Raw genomic sequence first — 17,379 nt, forward strand, 5'->3', positions numbered from 1 at the left:
GTCTGTGTGACACAAAAAGCCCTGTGAAAACAGCCTCGGCAAGAATGAAAAAGATGGTGTCTGTATGCTTGTGTCAGCATCAAGCACCCGGCCAAGAAGCCTGTCTACGCTGCGCTCAGGTCTGCCTGGCTCTCCCTTGGCAATCACTGGACACATTTTGATTTTCCTGTGAGAAGCGTTCTAAGACTTGAGCCTGCCTGCTTTGAGCTGTGGTACACCAGCACAGTCTGCATCACTCCCTGCTGCCTCTGGTCCTGCTGTTTGCTTCTGCCACTGAGAAGTGGACAGCTTCCTGACCAACATGGAGGATGACAGAAAGAAATCACTAGTAGTCATGACTTGTGGCTTTGAGTAGAAGAATGGAATGACCTCCAGTGTTGGGGAATTTACAGAAGTCAGGTGTCACCCACCTAGCAACTGCTTACCTGAGACACAAAGGGAAATTATGGAGGATTTATTTCCCAACATGCTTTTTACCCTTTTATTGTCTCATATGGTTGGCCTGTGATAGCCTCTTGCCTTACTAGTAGTTATTTTCTTTAAATTATTTTATTATTTATTTATTTGACAGAGAAAGAGGGGGAGAGAGAGAGAGAATAGATACACCAGGGCCTCCAGCCACTGTAAGCAAACTCCAGACACATGCGCCCCCTTGTGCATCTGGCTAACGTGGGTCCTGGGGAATTGAACCCGGATCCTTTGGCTTTTCAGGCAAACACCTTAATTGCTAAGCCATCCTGCTGGCCCAGTTATTTTCTTTAACTTCTGACTTCTAGGTATCTGTCAGAAGAAAGTCACCATGCTGCATCATCAATGAAATGTTAACATGCACACCCTAGAGAGTATCTACTAAGAGCCAACAAAGACTTCTAGCTGGGGGGTGTGATGGCTAACTTCAACTGATTTGATTTAAGAAATACTTAGGGCATTAATGAGGCATACTATTTGGGTGTGTCTGTGAGAGCATTTCCAGAGTTTAATTGAGAAGGAAAATAAAATCCACCCTGAACGTGGGTGGGACTATCTCATGGGACAGAGTCTCAGATTGAACAAACAGGGAAAATGGAAAAAGCCAACTGAGTGACAAGATTCGTCACCCCATTTCCTGGTCCACTGAGATGTAAGGAGTGCCAGCCACTCATTTCAGCCCCATGCCCTCTTCCAGGCCCACCCCACTCTGCTGGATCATCCCCTCTCAGCACATGAGCCAAAGTAAACCTCTTCTTTCTTAAGTTGCTCCTTGTCAGGTATTTGACCACAGTAAAGAGAAAAGTAAATAATACTTTGGGGCAGGTTGCCACAACAACCTGCCCAAAGCTTGCTGATGACTGAAAAGCAAAGGCTCCTTAAGCACAGTCAAGAGGCCTCAAAGTCCACAGGTCTGGCAAGTTGAACTCAGCCACCCAGAGCAAAACAAGTCAGTAGGGGCTGAAAATTTCCCACATTGACTTGAGGCCGAGTTTTCCACACATCCCCACTATGGATGTCAATGGAGGCCTTGGTTTTACCTCCTCCATCTTCTAAGAAGACAATAAGCAAATTGAAAGCATAAAAACCATGTGCTGTTTTGGGACATAGATTTTGAAACCTAGAATCCCATGCCCCGATTCTTCTATGGAAGACCACGTGGGACCACAGATCGGGCACAGTCAACATGTTCCCACCTGCAGCAGATGACTGCTTTGCATGAGAGTGCCAGGTCCAGGAAGCTTCTTCGGACTTCAAAGGACAGTGCATACTTCAGAGTGTGGCCATCAATGATGAGGGCCATGTCGTTCTCTTTGCCCAGCAAATTCCCAAGGTCTGTGCAGTGCTGAGTGATGGCTGCCCTCGTTGCCTGGAAAAAAAAAAAAAACAAAAAACAGAAGGTGGAGGAGGGTCACAATTGCGGACTTCATATATAAAAGCCAAAGTATAACTGAAAAATAATTCCCTTTAAATGAGAATATGCAACATGGAAACTACATGCAGTTTGACTTGGCACAATCATACATTGAAATTCACTGGAAGGCCCTCTGGGCAGATGAGTAAAAACATCCGCAAAGTGAGAGCATTTTGATGTTTATTCATAGTGGAGTCTACAGCTTGTCTAGCATGCTGAAACTTTCTTTCAGTAGAATTTTAAGTTATTTTACTTAAATTTATATTGTGGTTTTTATATGTTGCACATTTATCTGTATGTTTTATACTGTGTATGGTATGTGTGTGTGGTGTAGAATAGAGGACAACCTCAGGTGTTTTCCTCAGGTAGGCTGTCTACCTCTTAGAGACAGGGTCTCTCATTGGCCAGCAACTTCCAGGGACACTCTTGTCTCTGCCTCCCTGGTGCTGGGACTGTAGGCATGATTCGCCACAATGAGTATTTAAAATATTTTATTTTTATTTATTTACTTGAGAGAGAGAGAGAGATACAGAAATAGGCAGGTAGACAGAGAGAATGGGCACGCCAAGGCCTCCAGCCACTGAAAACGAACTCCAGACGTGTGCACCCCCTTGTGCATCTGGCTAACGTGGGTCCTGGAGAATCGAGCCTTGAACCGGGGTCCTTGGGCTTCACAGGCAAGTGCTTAACTGCTAAACCATCTCTCCAGCCCCACAATGTGTATTTGTACATGTGTTCTAGGGATGGAACTCAGGTCCTTCTTCTTGCAAGGTAAGCATTTTTCTCACTAAGCTATCTTCCCAGCCCCTCCAGGGGAACTTTAATTGGATTTAAGAACTATCTTTCTCTCCTATCACTGAATGCACATTATTTGTGGTGCTCCTAAAATAAGTACCTTCATACAAGCAAACATACATTTTGGAGGAAAAAAAATCAAATGACTAGAAGTTGCCTGGAAAATACTAATATTTCTTAATTTGTATAAGATAATCTTTAAATCATCCAAAAAGTATCAAGTAATATAAAAATGACACAAAAGAATCCTATTCCTGCTAAGCTCTTCTTATTAAACCATTCTCTCCATATATTATCAGGAGAAGAAGTTATCATTTTTACATGATAGAAAATACTTCCCAAACTACTAAAAAATTACCATCAGCCTAAACAAACACTTGATGAAATTTCTATTGCTACATGTAACTGAAACACAAAAGCCATTCTTATGATTAAAAAAAATAGTTTAAAAGATGTTCTGATTATTCCAGTGAATGTATGGGCTCAAATAGAAGAATTCACTTTTTGGCTGATTGAAAAATATGACTTCAGTTTATTCAGAAGTATAAAAATCTGCTGCAATTATTCTGTCTAGACAATGGTCCTTTACTTCTGAAGCTACATTTTAGGTGACTTATCATATGATAACATATGGTCTCAAATAAATATATTTAATTAACAGGCATTTTTCTTCCCCTAGTTAAGATGAGGATCAGCTCTAACACAAAGTAGAGACAGGTGCCATTTTCTTTATGTTCAGTTTTATTGGCAACATAGTTCAGTGGGATGTGGTCTAGAAGCTCGCACTCTGGCAAGAAAACTGAGGCCTCCTAGTCTTAACTTTCCATTTATTATCTCTTTGACACTGGGCAAGATACTTAGGCTCTTGAAACTTCCATCTTCTCATGTGTCGAATGTGGCTAATAACACTTCACATTATGAACATGGAAAGTGCTGAGCATTGGCTTGGCACATAGTAAACACTAGATAAACCCCTTTCTTGGTCCTCTTACTATTGACTCATGAATTTCTGATATGAAGGAACACACACACACACACACACACACACACACACACACACACACACCCTCTTCCTTCAGCTGTCAATATATTTCATCATTGAAAATGTCTTGTTAGTATAATGGTAGATGAATAATTAACAGAACAATGTACTGTGACTGAGTGTTGAATTGTGTTAAAGATAAAGATAACATTAGTCTTTTTATTGCTGGTTGCATAATTTTGAATTTCAGACAAGCACCTTGGAAACATCTGCATATACTTATCTATGAAAATGGACTAGTATTCAGAATTTGGATGGGGAGAAGGCAATACCTTTCACTTTATGAAATTCCAACGGAAGGAAACACTAACAGGTCTGTCAGTGGCCACAATTAGAGGACAGAAAGTCCTCCTGAGAAATGAGAATATGCAACATGGAAACTACATGCAGTTTGACTTGGCACAATCATACATTGAAATTCACTGGAAGGCCCTCTGGGTAGATGAGTAAAAACATCCACAAAGTGAGAGCATTTTGATGTTTATTCATGGTGGAGTCTACAGCTTGTCTAGCATGCTGAAACTTTCTTTCATTTGTGGACAGCATGCTGATGGGGAGGTAGGGACAAATGTAGCTCTGTGTCTTCTACTCTACTGGCCACCTCATGGACACTTATTGGACCTAAGAAGAAAATTGCTTAAGAATAAACTTCCCTGAGCTATACAGACTATTGCTGTGGCCTTTTCTGTTTACTTTTTAAAACACATAACATAAGTAGAGAGTGATATATAATGTGGGAGTTTGAATGGGATGTCCCGCATAGCCTCATGTGTTTCGGGGATTTTTTTTGACTACTTGGTCTCCAGCTGGTGGCAATTTGGGAAAGTTGTTAGGCCTTTGGGAGGGGGAGGATATGTGTCACTGGCGGTGGGGTTTAAGGTACTATAATCCCAGATCCAATTCAAGTACTTAGACTATTTCCTTCTTGCTGCTGTGGAGATGTGATGCCAACTTGACTGTATGTTCCTGTCATGCTTTCCTGGCCATAATGAAATTCCTCTGGAAACTAAAAGCCAAAATAAATCCTTCCCTTTCATAAGTTGCTTCCAGTTGGGTGTTTTGTCCCAGCAACAAGAAGGTAACTGCTACTTAGGAAAAGCTGAATTAGAAAGAGCAGCTTTCCTGTTTGGGTTATTTCTGGATCAAACTTCAGACATACAGTGGCCACCTTCTCCACTTAGAGAGAAACAAATATTACTAAGTTATGATATGTTATGATACAGCCAAAAACAAAAAAGAAATTCACATTTATATTCTGCTGACCAAGGATTTTCTCATATAGATTATAGTACCTGCATAGTTTTCCCAAGCAAAGAAATTAAGCAGTCATGTTAATTCAATTAAATAGCTAGAAGCATCAAGACTATTTTAAATCAATTAACCAAGATATAGCTATTGTAATGACTACTGTGCTTGATAGGTTATAAAGCATGCCAAGCATGTATATTTCATACAATCTTACATTTTAGAGTGGCAAACACAAAATTAAGAATTTGATAAAGGCAAACCTAATAGCCTTCTTTGAACTGATTCTATGTATCACCAGCCATTATGTCCTCCCTTCTGGCTCAGGTTCATTTCTATGACTGGCTAGACTTGTACTAAATTGTAAAGCACATGAAGAATGAATCTCCTTTTGTGAATCTTTGACTATGCTAAGCCATCAATACCACTAAGCCTTGACTCTAAATATTCCCTTTTGATGGTGAAGCTCATTTGTGGGGTCTTGGCAGTGAGCATCTCTTTGACTCCTTTGTGACCTATTGCCTTCCCGGCACACATTTTGTTATATTTTTCTTAAAAATTATTAGTTCTCAATTCTTCCTTCTCACTTACCTCTTGGCCTATCTGCCTTCAACATGCCTGATTCCTCATTTATTTTCCATCCTGTTCTCTCCTCACATCCTCTGATCAGAGTCCAACAGTTGCCTTGCAGATTGGAAACCTTTCTACCACTTATACCTCTGTGGATCCATCCTTCCAACTCTACCATCGACTTGGTTTTAATTCCCATCCTTTCCATGCCCCCTCAGCAATAATCTTTGATCAAACCCAGACTAGCTGAGTTCACCACACATGTATAGTAGAATATAGGTCCCTTCTGTGCAGTTCTCAAGTGAGCCAATGGAAGGTATTACTATCACACACAGTTGCTTATTCTCAAATGAACTATGATTCAAAAGTCTATTTGTAAGGTAGTTATTGAACACTTAAAATCCATTGTCCCAAAGGAACAATGTTAGAGATTGTGGTTGGATCCCAAAGTCTGTTAATGCCTATTTAGCCCAGTTGCTAAAATACTGCACTCTCTCATTTTAATAAAAAAGCAATTACTAAAAGTTACCATAGACTTTGCTGTTATGAGGGCCACAGGGAGTTGGATCTAGGGATTTCATTGCCAGAAAGATAGGAAACATTCCCAAATCCTTAATTAGAATTTGCCTTCCAGGTGTTAATATTCCACTACATGTTTCCAGTTGTTCATTCATATTCCACAATTCATTTTCCTGGCGATTAAAACCATACACATTTTAGTACACAAAGCGGGTGACTGCAACTGACGACTGCCCTCCAAGCCCCGCCTCTGAACAAAGTCTGCTCTCTTCCCAGTTGCGGTCCTATAGCAGCTGCACTTCCTCTCATCTGGCCCGTGTTTGCTGTTACATCCCCAGTGTTTAACTGTGCTCTCAAGGGTGGCTATGCAGTTGCTCACTCACAGAAACATCTCCCAGGTTCATGTGATGGACCTGGAATACCACTAAGGTACACCCGCGCTCAAACCACTAAGCAGATGGGTCCCCTACAGTGGTCCCATGCTATGACATCATTTTAGATTAAATAAACAAACCAGGAAAGTGGAACACTGCTAGAGCCTGAATACATTTCTACCATTCTGCAGAAGGAGAGTCTCTTTAATGAAACGGTTTCAGTAACTCTACAGTCTGTGGAGGGGAGCTACTCACCCTCCTTGAGCTCAGAAGACCAACAAGGGATTTCTTAGAAGCCATGGGAGCGGCAGCTGCCCTCCACCCTCACTTTGATGTTCTGCAAATTCCAAGGGGCTCCAAGTTGACCATGCCTAAAGCCAGGCCGGGGTCAAGTTTCATTAGCAGTTATTCAACCAAGCCATGCTTAGTCTTTAAGTTGGAGAGCAGACAGCCTATTCCCAAATTAACCTTGAGCAAATGAATATGTGAGGACAATGCCCGTCCCCAAGCCCATAGGCTCAGGTGTGTCTTGTCTCTGTTTTCTCCATCTTGCCCATCTACTTCTCCTGTGCCTCGCTGTAGGTTCCATCCTTTCTCACCGTTTCCCCTCCTGATTCTACAGAACATGCTCAGGCTCACATTTGAGACAGCTACATCCTTCATTTCCTACCAATCTTTTGCTTTCACTTTTTTCTTAATGTCCCATTCATTTCTTATATAATCCCACCACCTTCTTAGCACTAATATTCTCAATGATTTTGCATTAGGGGAACCTAATGGATGTAACATAAGTTTGGAAAACTTAATAGAAAACCCTTTAACAACAAACCCCTTGTCAATTAACCCAAGCTGCCCAAGCAGACCCAAAGTAACTGCAGAGCCTCTGCTGGCTGCTGGCAGCTTCCAGGAGCAGAACGGAGCTGGGCCTTTCAGCTCTCAATGTTTGCTTTGCTGTCATGCATGAATATCCCTAAATTTAAAGTTCATAACTACAGTGAAGTAATTTCTGTTAAACAGTTAGTTTTCAAGGGCTTCCTACAATTCTAATAATTTTAAGAAAGACAGGGTAATATTCCACAGGAATTAAACCACCACTTTCAAGAGACATCTGGCTTCTCTCCTATGAGTGCCAGATGTCAGCCTGATGTTCTCCCCCAATTTCACACTTCTCTATACCACTCACCTCGCCTTCCACCCAAAGTATTTTTATTTCCACTTAAAAATTCTTTTTTACAGAGCAAATCAATCCCATCTAATAAATTCACACTAGCCACAGTCCTCTCCAGAACTACCTACTTCTGTATTACTATTAATAATAACTATTATCTAGGTTAATTAGCTTTCCTGAAGTATAATGATATGCAATAAGGCTGACCTGTTTTGAGTATAAAACTCAATGAGTTTTGACAAAGGTAGGTGGGGATGGAAGTACAATGAGGATACAGAATAGTTCTGTCATTCCCTCCTACCACCCTGAAAGCAGTGCTCTCCCTCATTCCAGCTCCTGACTTCCATAAACAGTTTTGAATCTTTCAGATAATACAGAAAGAAACATAGTTGATATTTTTGTCTGTCTGGTTATTCACTTGGCCTAATTATTCTGGGAGACATCCAAACCCTTTGGGTATAGCAATTACTTATCCCCTTGCTGCTGAGTAGCATTTCAATGTATGGTAAGTCATACTTCGTTTAGTTACTCAGTCATTACTGTTCATTAAAGTTGGGTGATGCTTAACCTTAGCTATCAGCTTGACTGGATTAGAATGCCTGAGATATTCAAAAAGCATACTTGAGGGTATTTCTTTTTCATTTATTTATTTAAGAGAGAGAAAGAGAGAATGGGTGCACCAGGCCCTCTAGCCATTGCAAACAAACTCCAGACGCATCAGTTACCCAGTGCACTTTGCATTACATGGGTACTGGGGAATCAAACCTGGGTCCTTGGATTTGCAGGCAAGTGCCTTAATCACTAAGCTTCTTTCCAACCCAGTATTTCTAAAGATAAATGTCACAAACTGAGAAGGAAAGACCTAGCAAGCATGTAGGTAGCACTGTCCAATAGGCTGGAGACCCACATAGTTCAAAAGTAGAAGAGGGTAGCCAGCCAGTAAGCAAGCTTAATTCTTCCTGAGAAGGTATGTCTGTCACTGCTGCCATTTGCTTTGGACATCAAACTTCATCTTCTACCTCCGAATGTGGGTCTACACCAGTAACTGTCCAAGGAGCACCAAGTCCTCAGACCAGCATCGCATTACTGGTACCTCTTGTTCGGAGGCTTTCAGCTTCTTGAATGGAGAAACTACTGCTTCTTGGGTTCTCTAGCCAGCAGATAGCTATTACTGGACTATCCAGTGTCCAGTCAAATCAGTTTTATAGTTCTGTGTGTACATATGTATTCCACTGGTTCTATTCCACTAGGTAATCCTGATCAATACAGGCTGTTTTCAGTGTAAGGACATTATGAATAATTCTAGACTTTATGTGGATGCATTTTAAAAAAATTTCTCTTGAGTAGAAACACAAGATTTTAATTAACCCAGTCTTACCATACACCAGGCACATACAGTTTGGATCTGGAACGTCTGACAAAAGTTTGGATGTTAAGGCATGGACCCTAACCTGTGGAATATTTGGAGGTGGTTGCTATGAGGAGGTGGGGCCTAGTGGAAGGAAGGCAGCTAGGTCTTTGGAGGCCTGCTTGTACAGGACGTGGTGATCCTGGTCCCCACCCCGCTTCTTTGCCAATGAAGTGAGCTGTTTCTCACACCATAATGTACTGCCTCACCACAGGTCTAAAGGTAACAAAACGGAGCAACCATGGAGTGAAACTTCTGAAACTGTGAGTCAAAGTAGGCTTTTTATCTCCATAAGTGGTTTATCTCAGGAATTTTGTCACAGCAACAGAAATCTGACTAACATATAAGACAAGGGTGTCTTTACAGGCATTGAAAGACTTTTCCAAAGTGGTTGTTTGCCAGTAGTTATATGTGAGCCATCCACAAATTATTATCTCTACCAACATTTGCATGTTCCTTCATTTTAAAAATATTTTTAAAAGATTTTATTTTTATTTATTTATTTTAAAGAAACACAGAGAGCTCAACCAGGTCCTCCAGCCACTGAAAATGAAGTCCAGAGACATGTGCCACTTTGTGCATCTGACTTACATGGGTCCTGGGGAGTGGAACCTGAGTCCTGTGGCTTTGCAGGCAAATGCCTTAACTGCTAAGCCATCTCTCCAGCCCCATGTTCAGTCTTCTTAATTTTATTCATTCCAATGGTTATTTAGTGATAGAGTTAGTAGTTGGCTTTAATTTTGTGTTCCCCAAATAAAAAATGGTGTTGAATATTTTCAGGTTTTTACCTGTTAATTGGAAAACAAAACTATATATACTTAATATACATAACATCCTTTGAAATAGATCATGTAGCAGAATGTCTAAATTAAGCTAGCTAATATATTCATAACTGACTTTATTTAATGCTTACTGAATTAAATGGAGTTTTGTTTGCTACGATTTCAAGAAATACGACTAAGTCAGAGGAATTATTCAATTACTTTACAAGAGACATTTTGTGTACTATTTTAACTGTAAACATGGGTACATCCTATTTAAGAATCTCAGTGCATGGTGTATAGGAAACCCTATCATTAAGTATCTTTTTTCTTTAACATCTCAAATCTCTAAAAGATCCACATTTTCCTGAGGAGGCAGACCCCCCAGATGGTGTTAGAAGAGAGATTCAGGAAGTGGTGAATGAAAGAAAATTGGCCGTGGCTGCCAATGATCACGCAACCTTATAAGAAAGAGACTATTTATTCCTTGAGACTTCAGAGCCTACCACGTTTGAAAACTATCAATCACCACTATTTATCGAAAGAAAATGTGACTAGCAGTTTTGACACAGCTCAAATCAGTGACATTAAAAAAATCCTTGAAAATATGTACTTATTTTCATTTCTCAATGGATATTACATGGCAAACCTAATGTGCTTAATGTATTTTCTTCCCCCTAACTGGACTTTTATTTTAGTCCTAGGAATCTCTTAAATGCTAAACAAATATAGCTTGAATAGTTCTGTTTAATAACATCTCTAAAACAATTTTTTCTTTCAGAAGAATTTACCATTTGAATCTTAAACATGGATCTTTTATGTAATTTTTGAAAATGTGAAGTTCTTCTTAGAGAAACCTTTCCTAGAGGAAAATTATTTCCAAGTGTGACCCTTTTGCAAAAAGAATGTGATCACAGCACTTGGGAGCCATCACTCAGCTCATATAAAGTGACTTCCATAATTCCACAAACAGTTGCTTGTCACACATTTGCCCTGGAAGTCACTGCATACTTCAGGGACACAGTAAATCATCTTCCATACTTAGTATCTTCATACGAGGTAAGAACAACTTTAATAAGAACTTCACATAATTGTTTAAATTTCTTAAATTTTTAGCATTTTTGAATTTTTTAAATTTAAACAAATTTTTTTAACAAGTCAATGATATAGTCTTTGCACTCACTATTTCTAAAGTTCCCTTGATTGCTTGAGGAATTTAAAATACCCAGAGTAAACATAGTGAGGGTCAAATTTATAAAAGAAACCACTCAGGTTGATTTCTAGGGAAGTACAGGGTATAAAAGGTTTTTACTAAACTGTGTGATGAAGTGGGTCAGATGAATTTAGCAAAGAAAAGAGCACCATAAATATCAGAGTGATCTACATTTAGTCCACGAAGACACGTTAACTACTATCTGTCAGGTCAGCACCACCCATCCAAGAAGCACAAAGTCATTTCAATGCCTGATATAATTATCTGCTGTATGATAAAACTGGTTTCTTAAATAAACAGTGCTAGTTTGATGAAGACATGCAAGAAAATGAACATGGGCTTCTAAGCATCATTAATTCCTGCCTCTTGGATTAAATGTTTAACTTTAATATTTGAAAAACACAGTTAAGCCACTGGTACTTCTAAAGCCTCCTGACTCTCGGTGGAAGTTTGTATTCAGGCTGTGTTTAGTGTTGTGCAAAAAAATAATAATAATAAATAATAAATAAATAATAAAAATAAATTTAAAGTTTTAAAACATTCTCTGTGGCAGGTGAATTCATGCCAGCAGGCAATAAGAAGTATGGCCTCAATGCAAAACGTGGGACACAGGCCCATCAAGCACAGAGGGCTGAGGCAGGGCTGCCACCCACAGACTCAGGCTGCAGCCCAGCTCACATGGCCCAGTATTGCCAGTGGGGTTTGCTCAGCTCAGCGTCCTCTGAACCAGCAGGGGTTGGGGTACAGAAAAAGTTATGTGAGAGGAAAGAGCAATAGGCTACACACCCTCTTCTATGTTTTGGAAATTGTCACGTTTATATGGTTACCATTGTTAAAATAGGAAATAAAGTTGTTTTCCAGTAACTGTGGGTGGTTGGTTCCAGGACCTCTGGAATACCAAAATTCTGCAGATGCTCTAGTTCCCTATATACAATAGTACCACTTTTGCATAGAACCTCTCCTATACTTCAATCATCTGCCGACAACTTATAATACCCAGCACTATGTAAATGGTGGCTGTAGTATATTGCTTAGGGAAGGATGACCAGAAAATAAGTCTGAACATGTTTAGTATGGGTATAATTTTCCCCCATATATTTTTTAATCTGTGCATCAGTAAATGCCAGACCTGCGGAAACAGAGTCAACTAAATGAGTCTCTAATTCATAAAAGTAGTGGCATGCTCTATTATAAGTTGTATAAGTAAACAAATAAGGCCAAAATAAATAAACAACAACAACAACAATAAAAAAAAAAAAAACACAGAAAAGGAAGACCCTAGACAAGAGTCTCCACAACATACAGCTATGACCGGAGAGCGGCCGGCTGGTGCAGAAGCGATCACCAAGCCAGGGAAAGAGCCCGGTATGACGTCTACACACACGGAGGCGTGATCAAGGAGACGGAAACTTGGGCTAAACTACAGAACAGGACATGAATCCTAGAATTAGCCTTAAGTCAACAAGGGCCTATTAAGTGCATAGAATCCCAGGATTAAGATTCCCAGAGAAAGCAGCACAGGCTGACATATAAGGAGTGTGTGTGCGTGCATGCACATGCGTATGTGTGTGTGTGCATGTTTTTATGTGTGTGTGTGTGCACGTGTGTGTGTGTGTGTGTGTGTGTGTGCATGTGTCTGCATGTGCTGCATTCAGACGGGAAGTTACTGAGGCCTGTAGGGCCAGTGAACCACAGGCCCAAGGCAGCAAGATGCCAGAGCTTACAGAGCCTGCCAAGTATGGGAAACACTTAAGATTCATCCAGCCCAGAACCCACAGAGGCCTTCATGAATGAAAATACCTACAAGTTCTCCCACCCACAGTGTGGCGGACAGACTAGACTAAGAAAAGACATGCAGTGGACTAGGCTTTGGGGGTGCAGCTCTGACCACAGTAAGAGACAAAGCCGAGAAGCCTGTCTGAGGTCCAGGGGGGTGGTGGCTCACCCTTGAAACCTCAGCACTCATAAGTCAGAGGTCGGAGGATGTTGAAAGTTCAAAGCTAGCTTGGGCAACCTAGTAAGTTCTAGGACAGCCTGGGCTACAGAATGAAACCCTGTCTCAGACAAATGGACAAACGAACAAAGAAGCAAGCAAGGAAGAGAAAAGCAGAGGGCAAGTCAGCCACGTAGAGAAAGAGGCGCAACCATGGGTAGAGGACAGAAGGCACAGCGGAGGTGAGAGGCGAGACTGGGGCTTGAGGGTTGTGGAGAGGTGACTCTGATCTGAGAGCAATTTATGCTTGCAGCAGGTGACAGTGGGAAGGCCCCCAGGGAAGGTGTGAGGTCATACAGGCTCTTCAGGTAGGAACCACCCCAGCTGCCCTCGAGGGACAGCCAGGAGCACAGCCATGGGGGGCGAGGGGGGGGGGGGCGGGAGAGTGCCAACCCTGATACCCCATCGATGTCAGCATATTCCAACTGAACATCTGGCAGCTGTGATTCTGTAGCTCACATGACTTTCCATCAGGGTTTGGTGAAGAATGGAGAAAGGAGCCACTTTGCCATTTCCTTGCCACTCTCACCTGGTCAAAGAAACAAACAAGCAAATCACCTTGCCCAGAGCAGGTGCTGAGAAACACGCTCGCTACCCCTTGCTTGGGGAATGTTTGCTGCCTCTGAACTCTTGACCCTGCAAGAGCGACTGCTCGAGCTGCCGGGGTGCCAAGCTTCCCCCCAACTGCATCCCTCCTGCCTGCATCTAGACTGTGACAATGGCCTTCTATCCAAATTTTGAACACTTCTTGACGCATGAGACCGGGGAGGAGAGTGTTCTCGCATTCCGGAAGTGGTTATGGAATGCGATTATGAGGCTACGGCAACACGCAAAACTGCAAGGGGCCCAGCTCTCAACGCGAGAGAGCGCACAGACACTACAGAGACGGAAGCGTACATGCGCCACCTGTGCTGTGGAGGACCGTCATGCGCAGGAAGTAGCAGATGACGTCATTGGCCTTGGTGAGGTGAAGAAGGCTAAGGCTAGCTCAGGGCAGAAGCGCAACAGATTATACTGAGGAACACAGAGGGTCTCAACCACTGATCTGAGTGGCAAAAAAAAACCCTAAAAATAGAATCATTAGGTTCAGCTGAAGGTAATGATTCATCCTGTCAAGGAAAAATGTGTTTTTATTTATTTATTATTCTTTTTTACTCAAAACTTAAAAAACAGGAGATTGCTCATAAAACCTGTGGTACCTAGTACATCTTGAAATAGTACTGTACCTGGGAACCCTAAGCCCAGGTTTCTGCTAGAATAGCCTCCTTGTCTCTGAGGAATATGCCCATGGGGGTCCAGTGGCTCACAGTGACACAGGGCCAGGATGCATGATACAAGGTCACTGAGGCTCACTGGATATTGAGTGGGCACTGCCTCGTTTTTCTATCACCTCTCCATTCAAGTGGGAATAAAGATCTGCATGGTGCGTGTAGGTTTCTGGTGGGGAGACCAACGGGAACTTGGTCAGTACTCTGGCCCTGCAAGCCTGTGGCACACCCACTCATTTCATGAACACTACATCCTTTGACTTCTGACTAGACAAAACTCATCCACACACTTAGTCACAAGGACTCTGCACACACCTCTCAGGGTTGCCATGGCTATTTCCAACACAAGCACACATGCCAGTTCCTTTCCACCCACTGTGTGAAGACTCAGCCTCCAAAATTAAACTCGTAATTTTGACAAGAGCATCCAATTTCCAAGATTTTAAAGCCAAAAAGTCATCCACAGAAATAAAGATTTCCTAGGTATGTGAGGGGGAGGGGTAGATCAGTGAGTAAAGTGCTTCTTGTGCAAGCATGAGGTCCAGTGGTCAGGTCCCCAGAACCCATGTAAACGCTAACCTAGTGACACACACTTGTAATCTCAGTACTGGAGAGGCAGAGACGGGGAACCCCTGAAGCTCTGCTGGCTGGCTGGCTGCATCACTGAGATCTGGGTTCAACAAGAAACTCTGTCTCAGTGAATTAGTTGGAAAGCAATGGAGCAAGACAATGTTGACCTCTGGCATCCACACACAAGCACATGCACACATACCTGCACATACATATGTCTGCACACATACAAACATGCATAGATACATGTATGCACACACATCACATGCACACATACCTGCACATACACATGTCCGTACACATACAAACATGCATAGATACATGTATACACACACATCACATGCCAAAAAAGAAGCAAAAATTTCCTTAAGCATCTTAAATTGCTTTCTATAGGAATTTTAACTTCTAACATACATGCACTTACATGCATGCACAGGCCTGCAGATACAAATGCATGCATGCACATATAAACATGAGCCCTCAGACAAGTGCATTCATGCATACAGAGAAATATGTACTCTATCTCTCACACACACATGTATATACACATGTACACATGCATATACACACATATGAACTTCCAGACCACCCAATTTTTAAGTATATGTATACAGGTTTTTCGAGGTATGGTCTCATTCTAGCCCAGGCTGACCTGGAATTCGCTATGTAGTCTCAGGGTTGCCTCGAACTCACAGTAATCCTCCTACCTCTGCTTCCCAAGTGCTGGGATTAAAGGTGTGCGCCACCCCGCCCAGCTAAAAATATTTTATTTTTATTTATTTATTTTAGAGAGAGAGATACAGAAATAGTCCTGTAGACAGAGAGAATGAAAATGGGCATGCCAGGGCCTCCAGCCACTGCAAATGAACTCCAGATGTGTGCACCCCCCCTTGTGCATTTGGCTTACATGGGTCCTGGGGAGTCAAACCTGGATCCTTTGGCTTTGCAGGCAAGTGCCTTAACTGCTAGGCCATCTCTCCAGCTCCAGACCACCCAGTTTTAATGAAACAAAGTGTCAGCTTTATTATTTAAAACCTTGAATAGAATGGCAAATTGAATACAGCCAGTAAATTATAGAGTGACTATGAATACTTTATTCTCATATATACTTTTGGGATCACACGACTTAGTACTAAAATATTTGAGATGAAAAATTATTCATATAAAGATACATAAGGACAGATGAACATTTAGCAAGAGATACAGGTTCAGATGTATGCATATAGGAAACACTGACATTCTTAGCATGAGTATCTGGAAGAATGGTGTTCACCCAACATCCTCCCAAGTATTCACATACACATACACACATATATATACATATTTATATATTAATATACATATGTATATGTATATATATATGGAATGAATAAGTACCTGAAGCCATCTTTGTAAACCCTCCAATAAACCTGTCAATTCAGTGTTCACTAGGCCACTACATGTGAGTGATACTCCAGGTCCCAGACCTGTACATACCAAAAACTCATGGCTCATCTTCAAGGAGTTCACATCTACCAGGAACACAAGAACAAAAACAAAACAAGGGTTGGATATGGATCAATAACAGAGTGGTTGCCTCACATGTGTGAGACTATGGTCTCCATCCCTTGTACCACAGAAAAACAAAGACATGCAAAAGGGGCAAGTACTATGTTAAAAGAATTGTTTTGTAATATTAAAAAAAGAATGAGGGCTGGAGTGGTGGCTTAGCGGTTAAGTTCTTGCCTGTGAAGCCTAAGGACCCCGGTTAGAGGCTCGATTACCCAGGACCCACTTTAGCCAGATGCACAAGGGGGTGCACGTGTCTGGAGTTCGTTTGCAGTGGCTGGAGGCCCTGGCATGCCCATTCTCTCTCTCTCTCACACTCTTTCTCTCTCTGTCTGTTGCTCTCAAATAAATAAATAAATAACAAAAAAAATGTTTTAAAGAATGAAAGAGGAATAGATACTACAAAGTAAGAGGTTATGAGCAAGGGGCAACTACAGAAATGACAGACACTGCACCTCTAAAGAGGAGGTGTGCAGGAAAATGACATGCAATGGAGACTGAGGGCACATGAGGGCATGCTGGCAAAGGAAGCAACTGCACAGCAGAGCCACTGCCTGGCCCCTGGGCTACTTCCACCCTATGGTGTGCTGCAGGCCACTTTCAGGACACCGGGTGCTGGAAAGCAAAGGTCTGGGACACCAGGAAAGGTACTGGTGCAAGAATCCTACCAGAAAAGATTCAGAGCTCATTTCCAAGACTTTCCTCATCTGTGTTTTGGATCCCTCTTTAGCTTGACCTTAAATATCCTCTACAGGTTAAGACTCTCCAATTTCTACCTCCAGATACAAACTCTCCCCCTTTTTCCAGCACCCAATAGCTAACCATTTTACTGGTCCTCTGCATAGCTAAAAATTCAAAGCTTAGCATGTCCCAAACTGAGCTCCTAGCTCCTTGCTGCCTCCCTCTGCTTATGCTCCCTGAGTGAAATACCAGTCATAAAACTTATGTATTCAAAATGCATCCAGACCCTGACCAGAGTTCCCTGGGGCACTGTTAGTCCCCTGAGAGATCATGACACCCACT

At 41.8% G+C, this 17,379-nt stretch overlaps 1 protein-coding gene across 6 annotated transcripts in view; it reads right to left on the reverse strand.

Annotated features, from left to right (window-relative positions):
- Atp8a2 (ATPase phospholipid transporting 8A2) overlaps nt 1-17,379 on the reverse strand; it is a 651,823-nt gene that overhangs the window by 309,697 nt on the left and 324,747 nt on the right. For all 6 annotated transcript variants that reach the window (XM_045153898.1, XM_045153899.1, XM_004670531.2 and 3 more), the window contains one exon: nt 1,665-1,837. In XM_045153898.1, coding sequence (XP_045009833.1) covers nt 1,665-1,837 — 173 coding nt within the window. The remainder of the gene's footprint in view (nt 1-1,664; nt 1,838-17,379) is intronic.

Source organism: Jaculus jaculus, chromosome 7, assembly GCF_020740685.1.
Source record: "Jaculus jaculus isolate mJacJac1 chromosome 7, mJacJac1.mat.Y.cur, whole genome shotgun sequence".
Classification (NCBI taxonomy): domain Eukaryota; kingdom Metazoa; phylum Chordata; class Mammalia; order Rodentia; family Dipodidae; genus Jaculus; species Jaculus jaculus.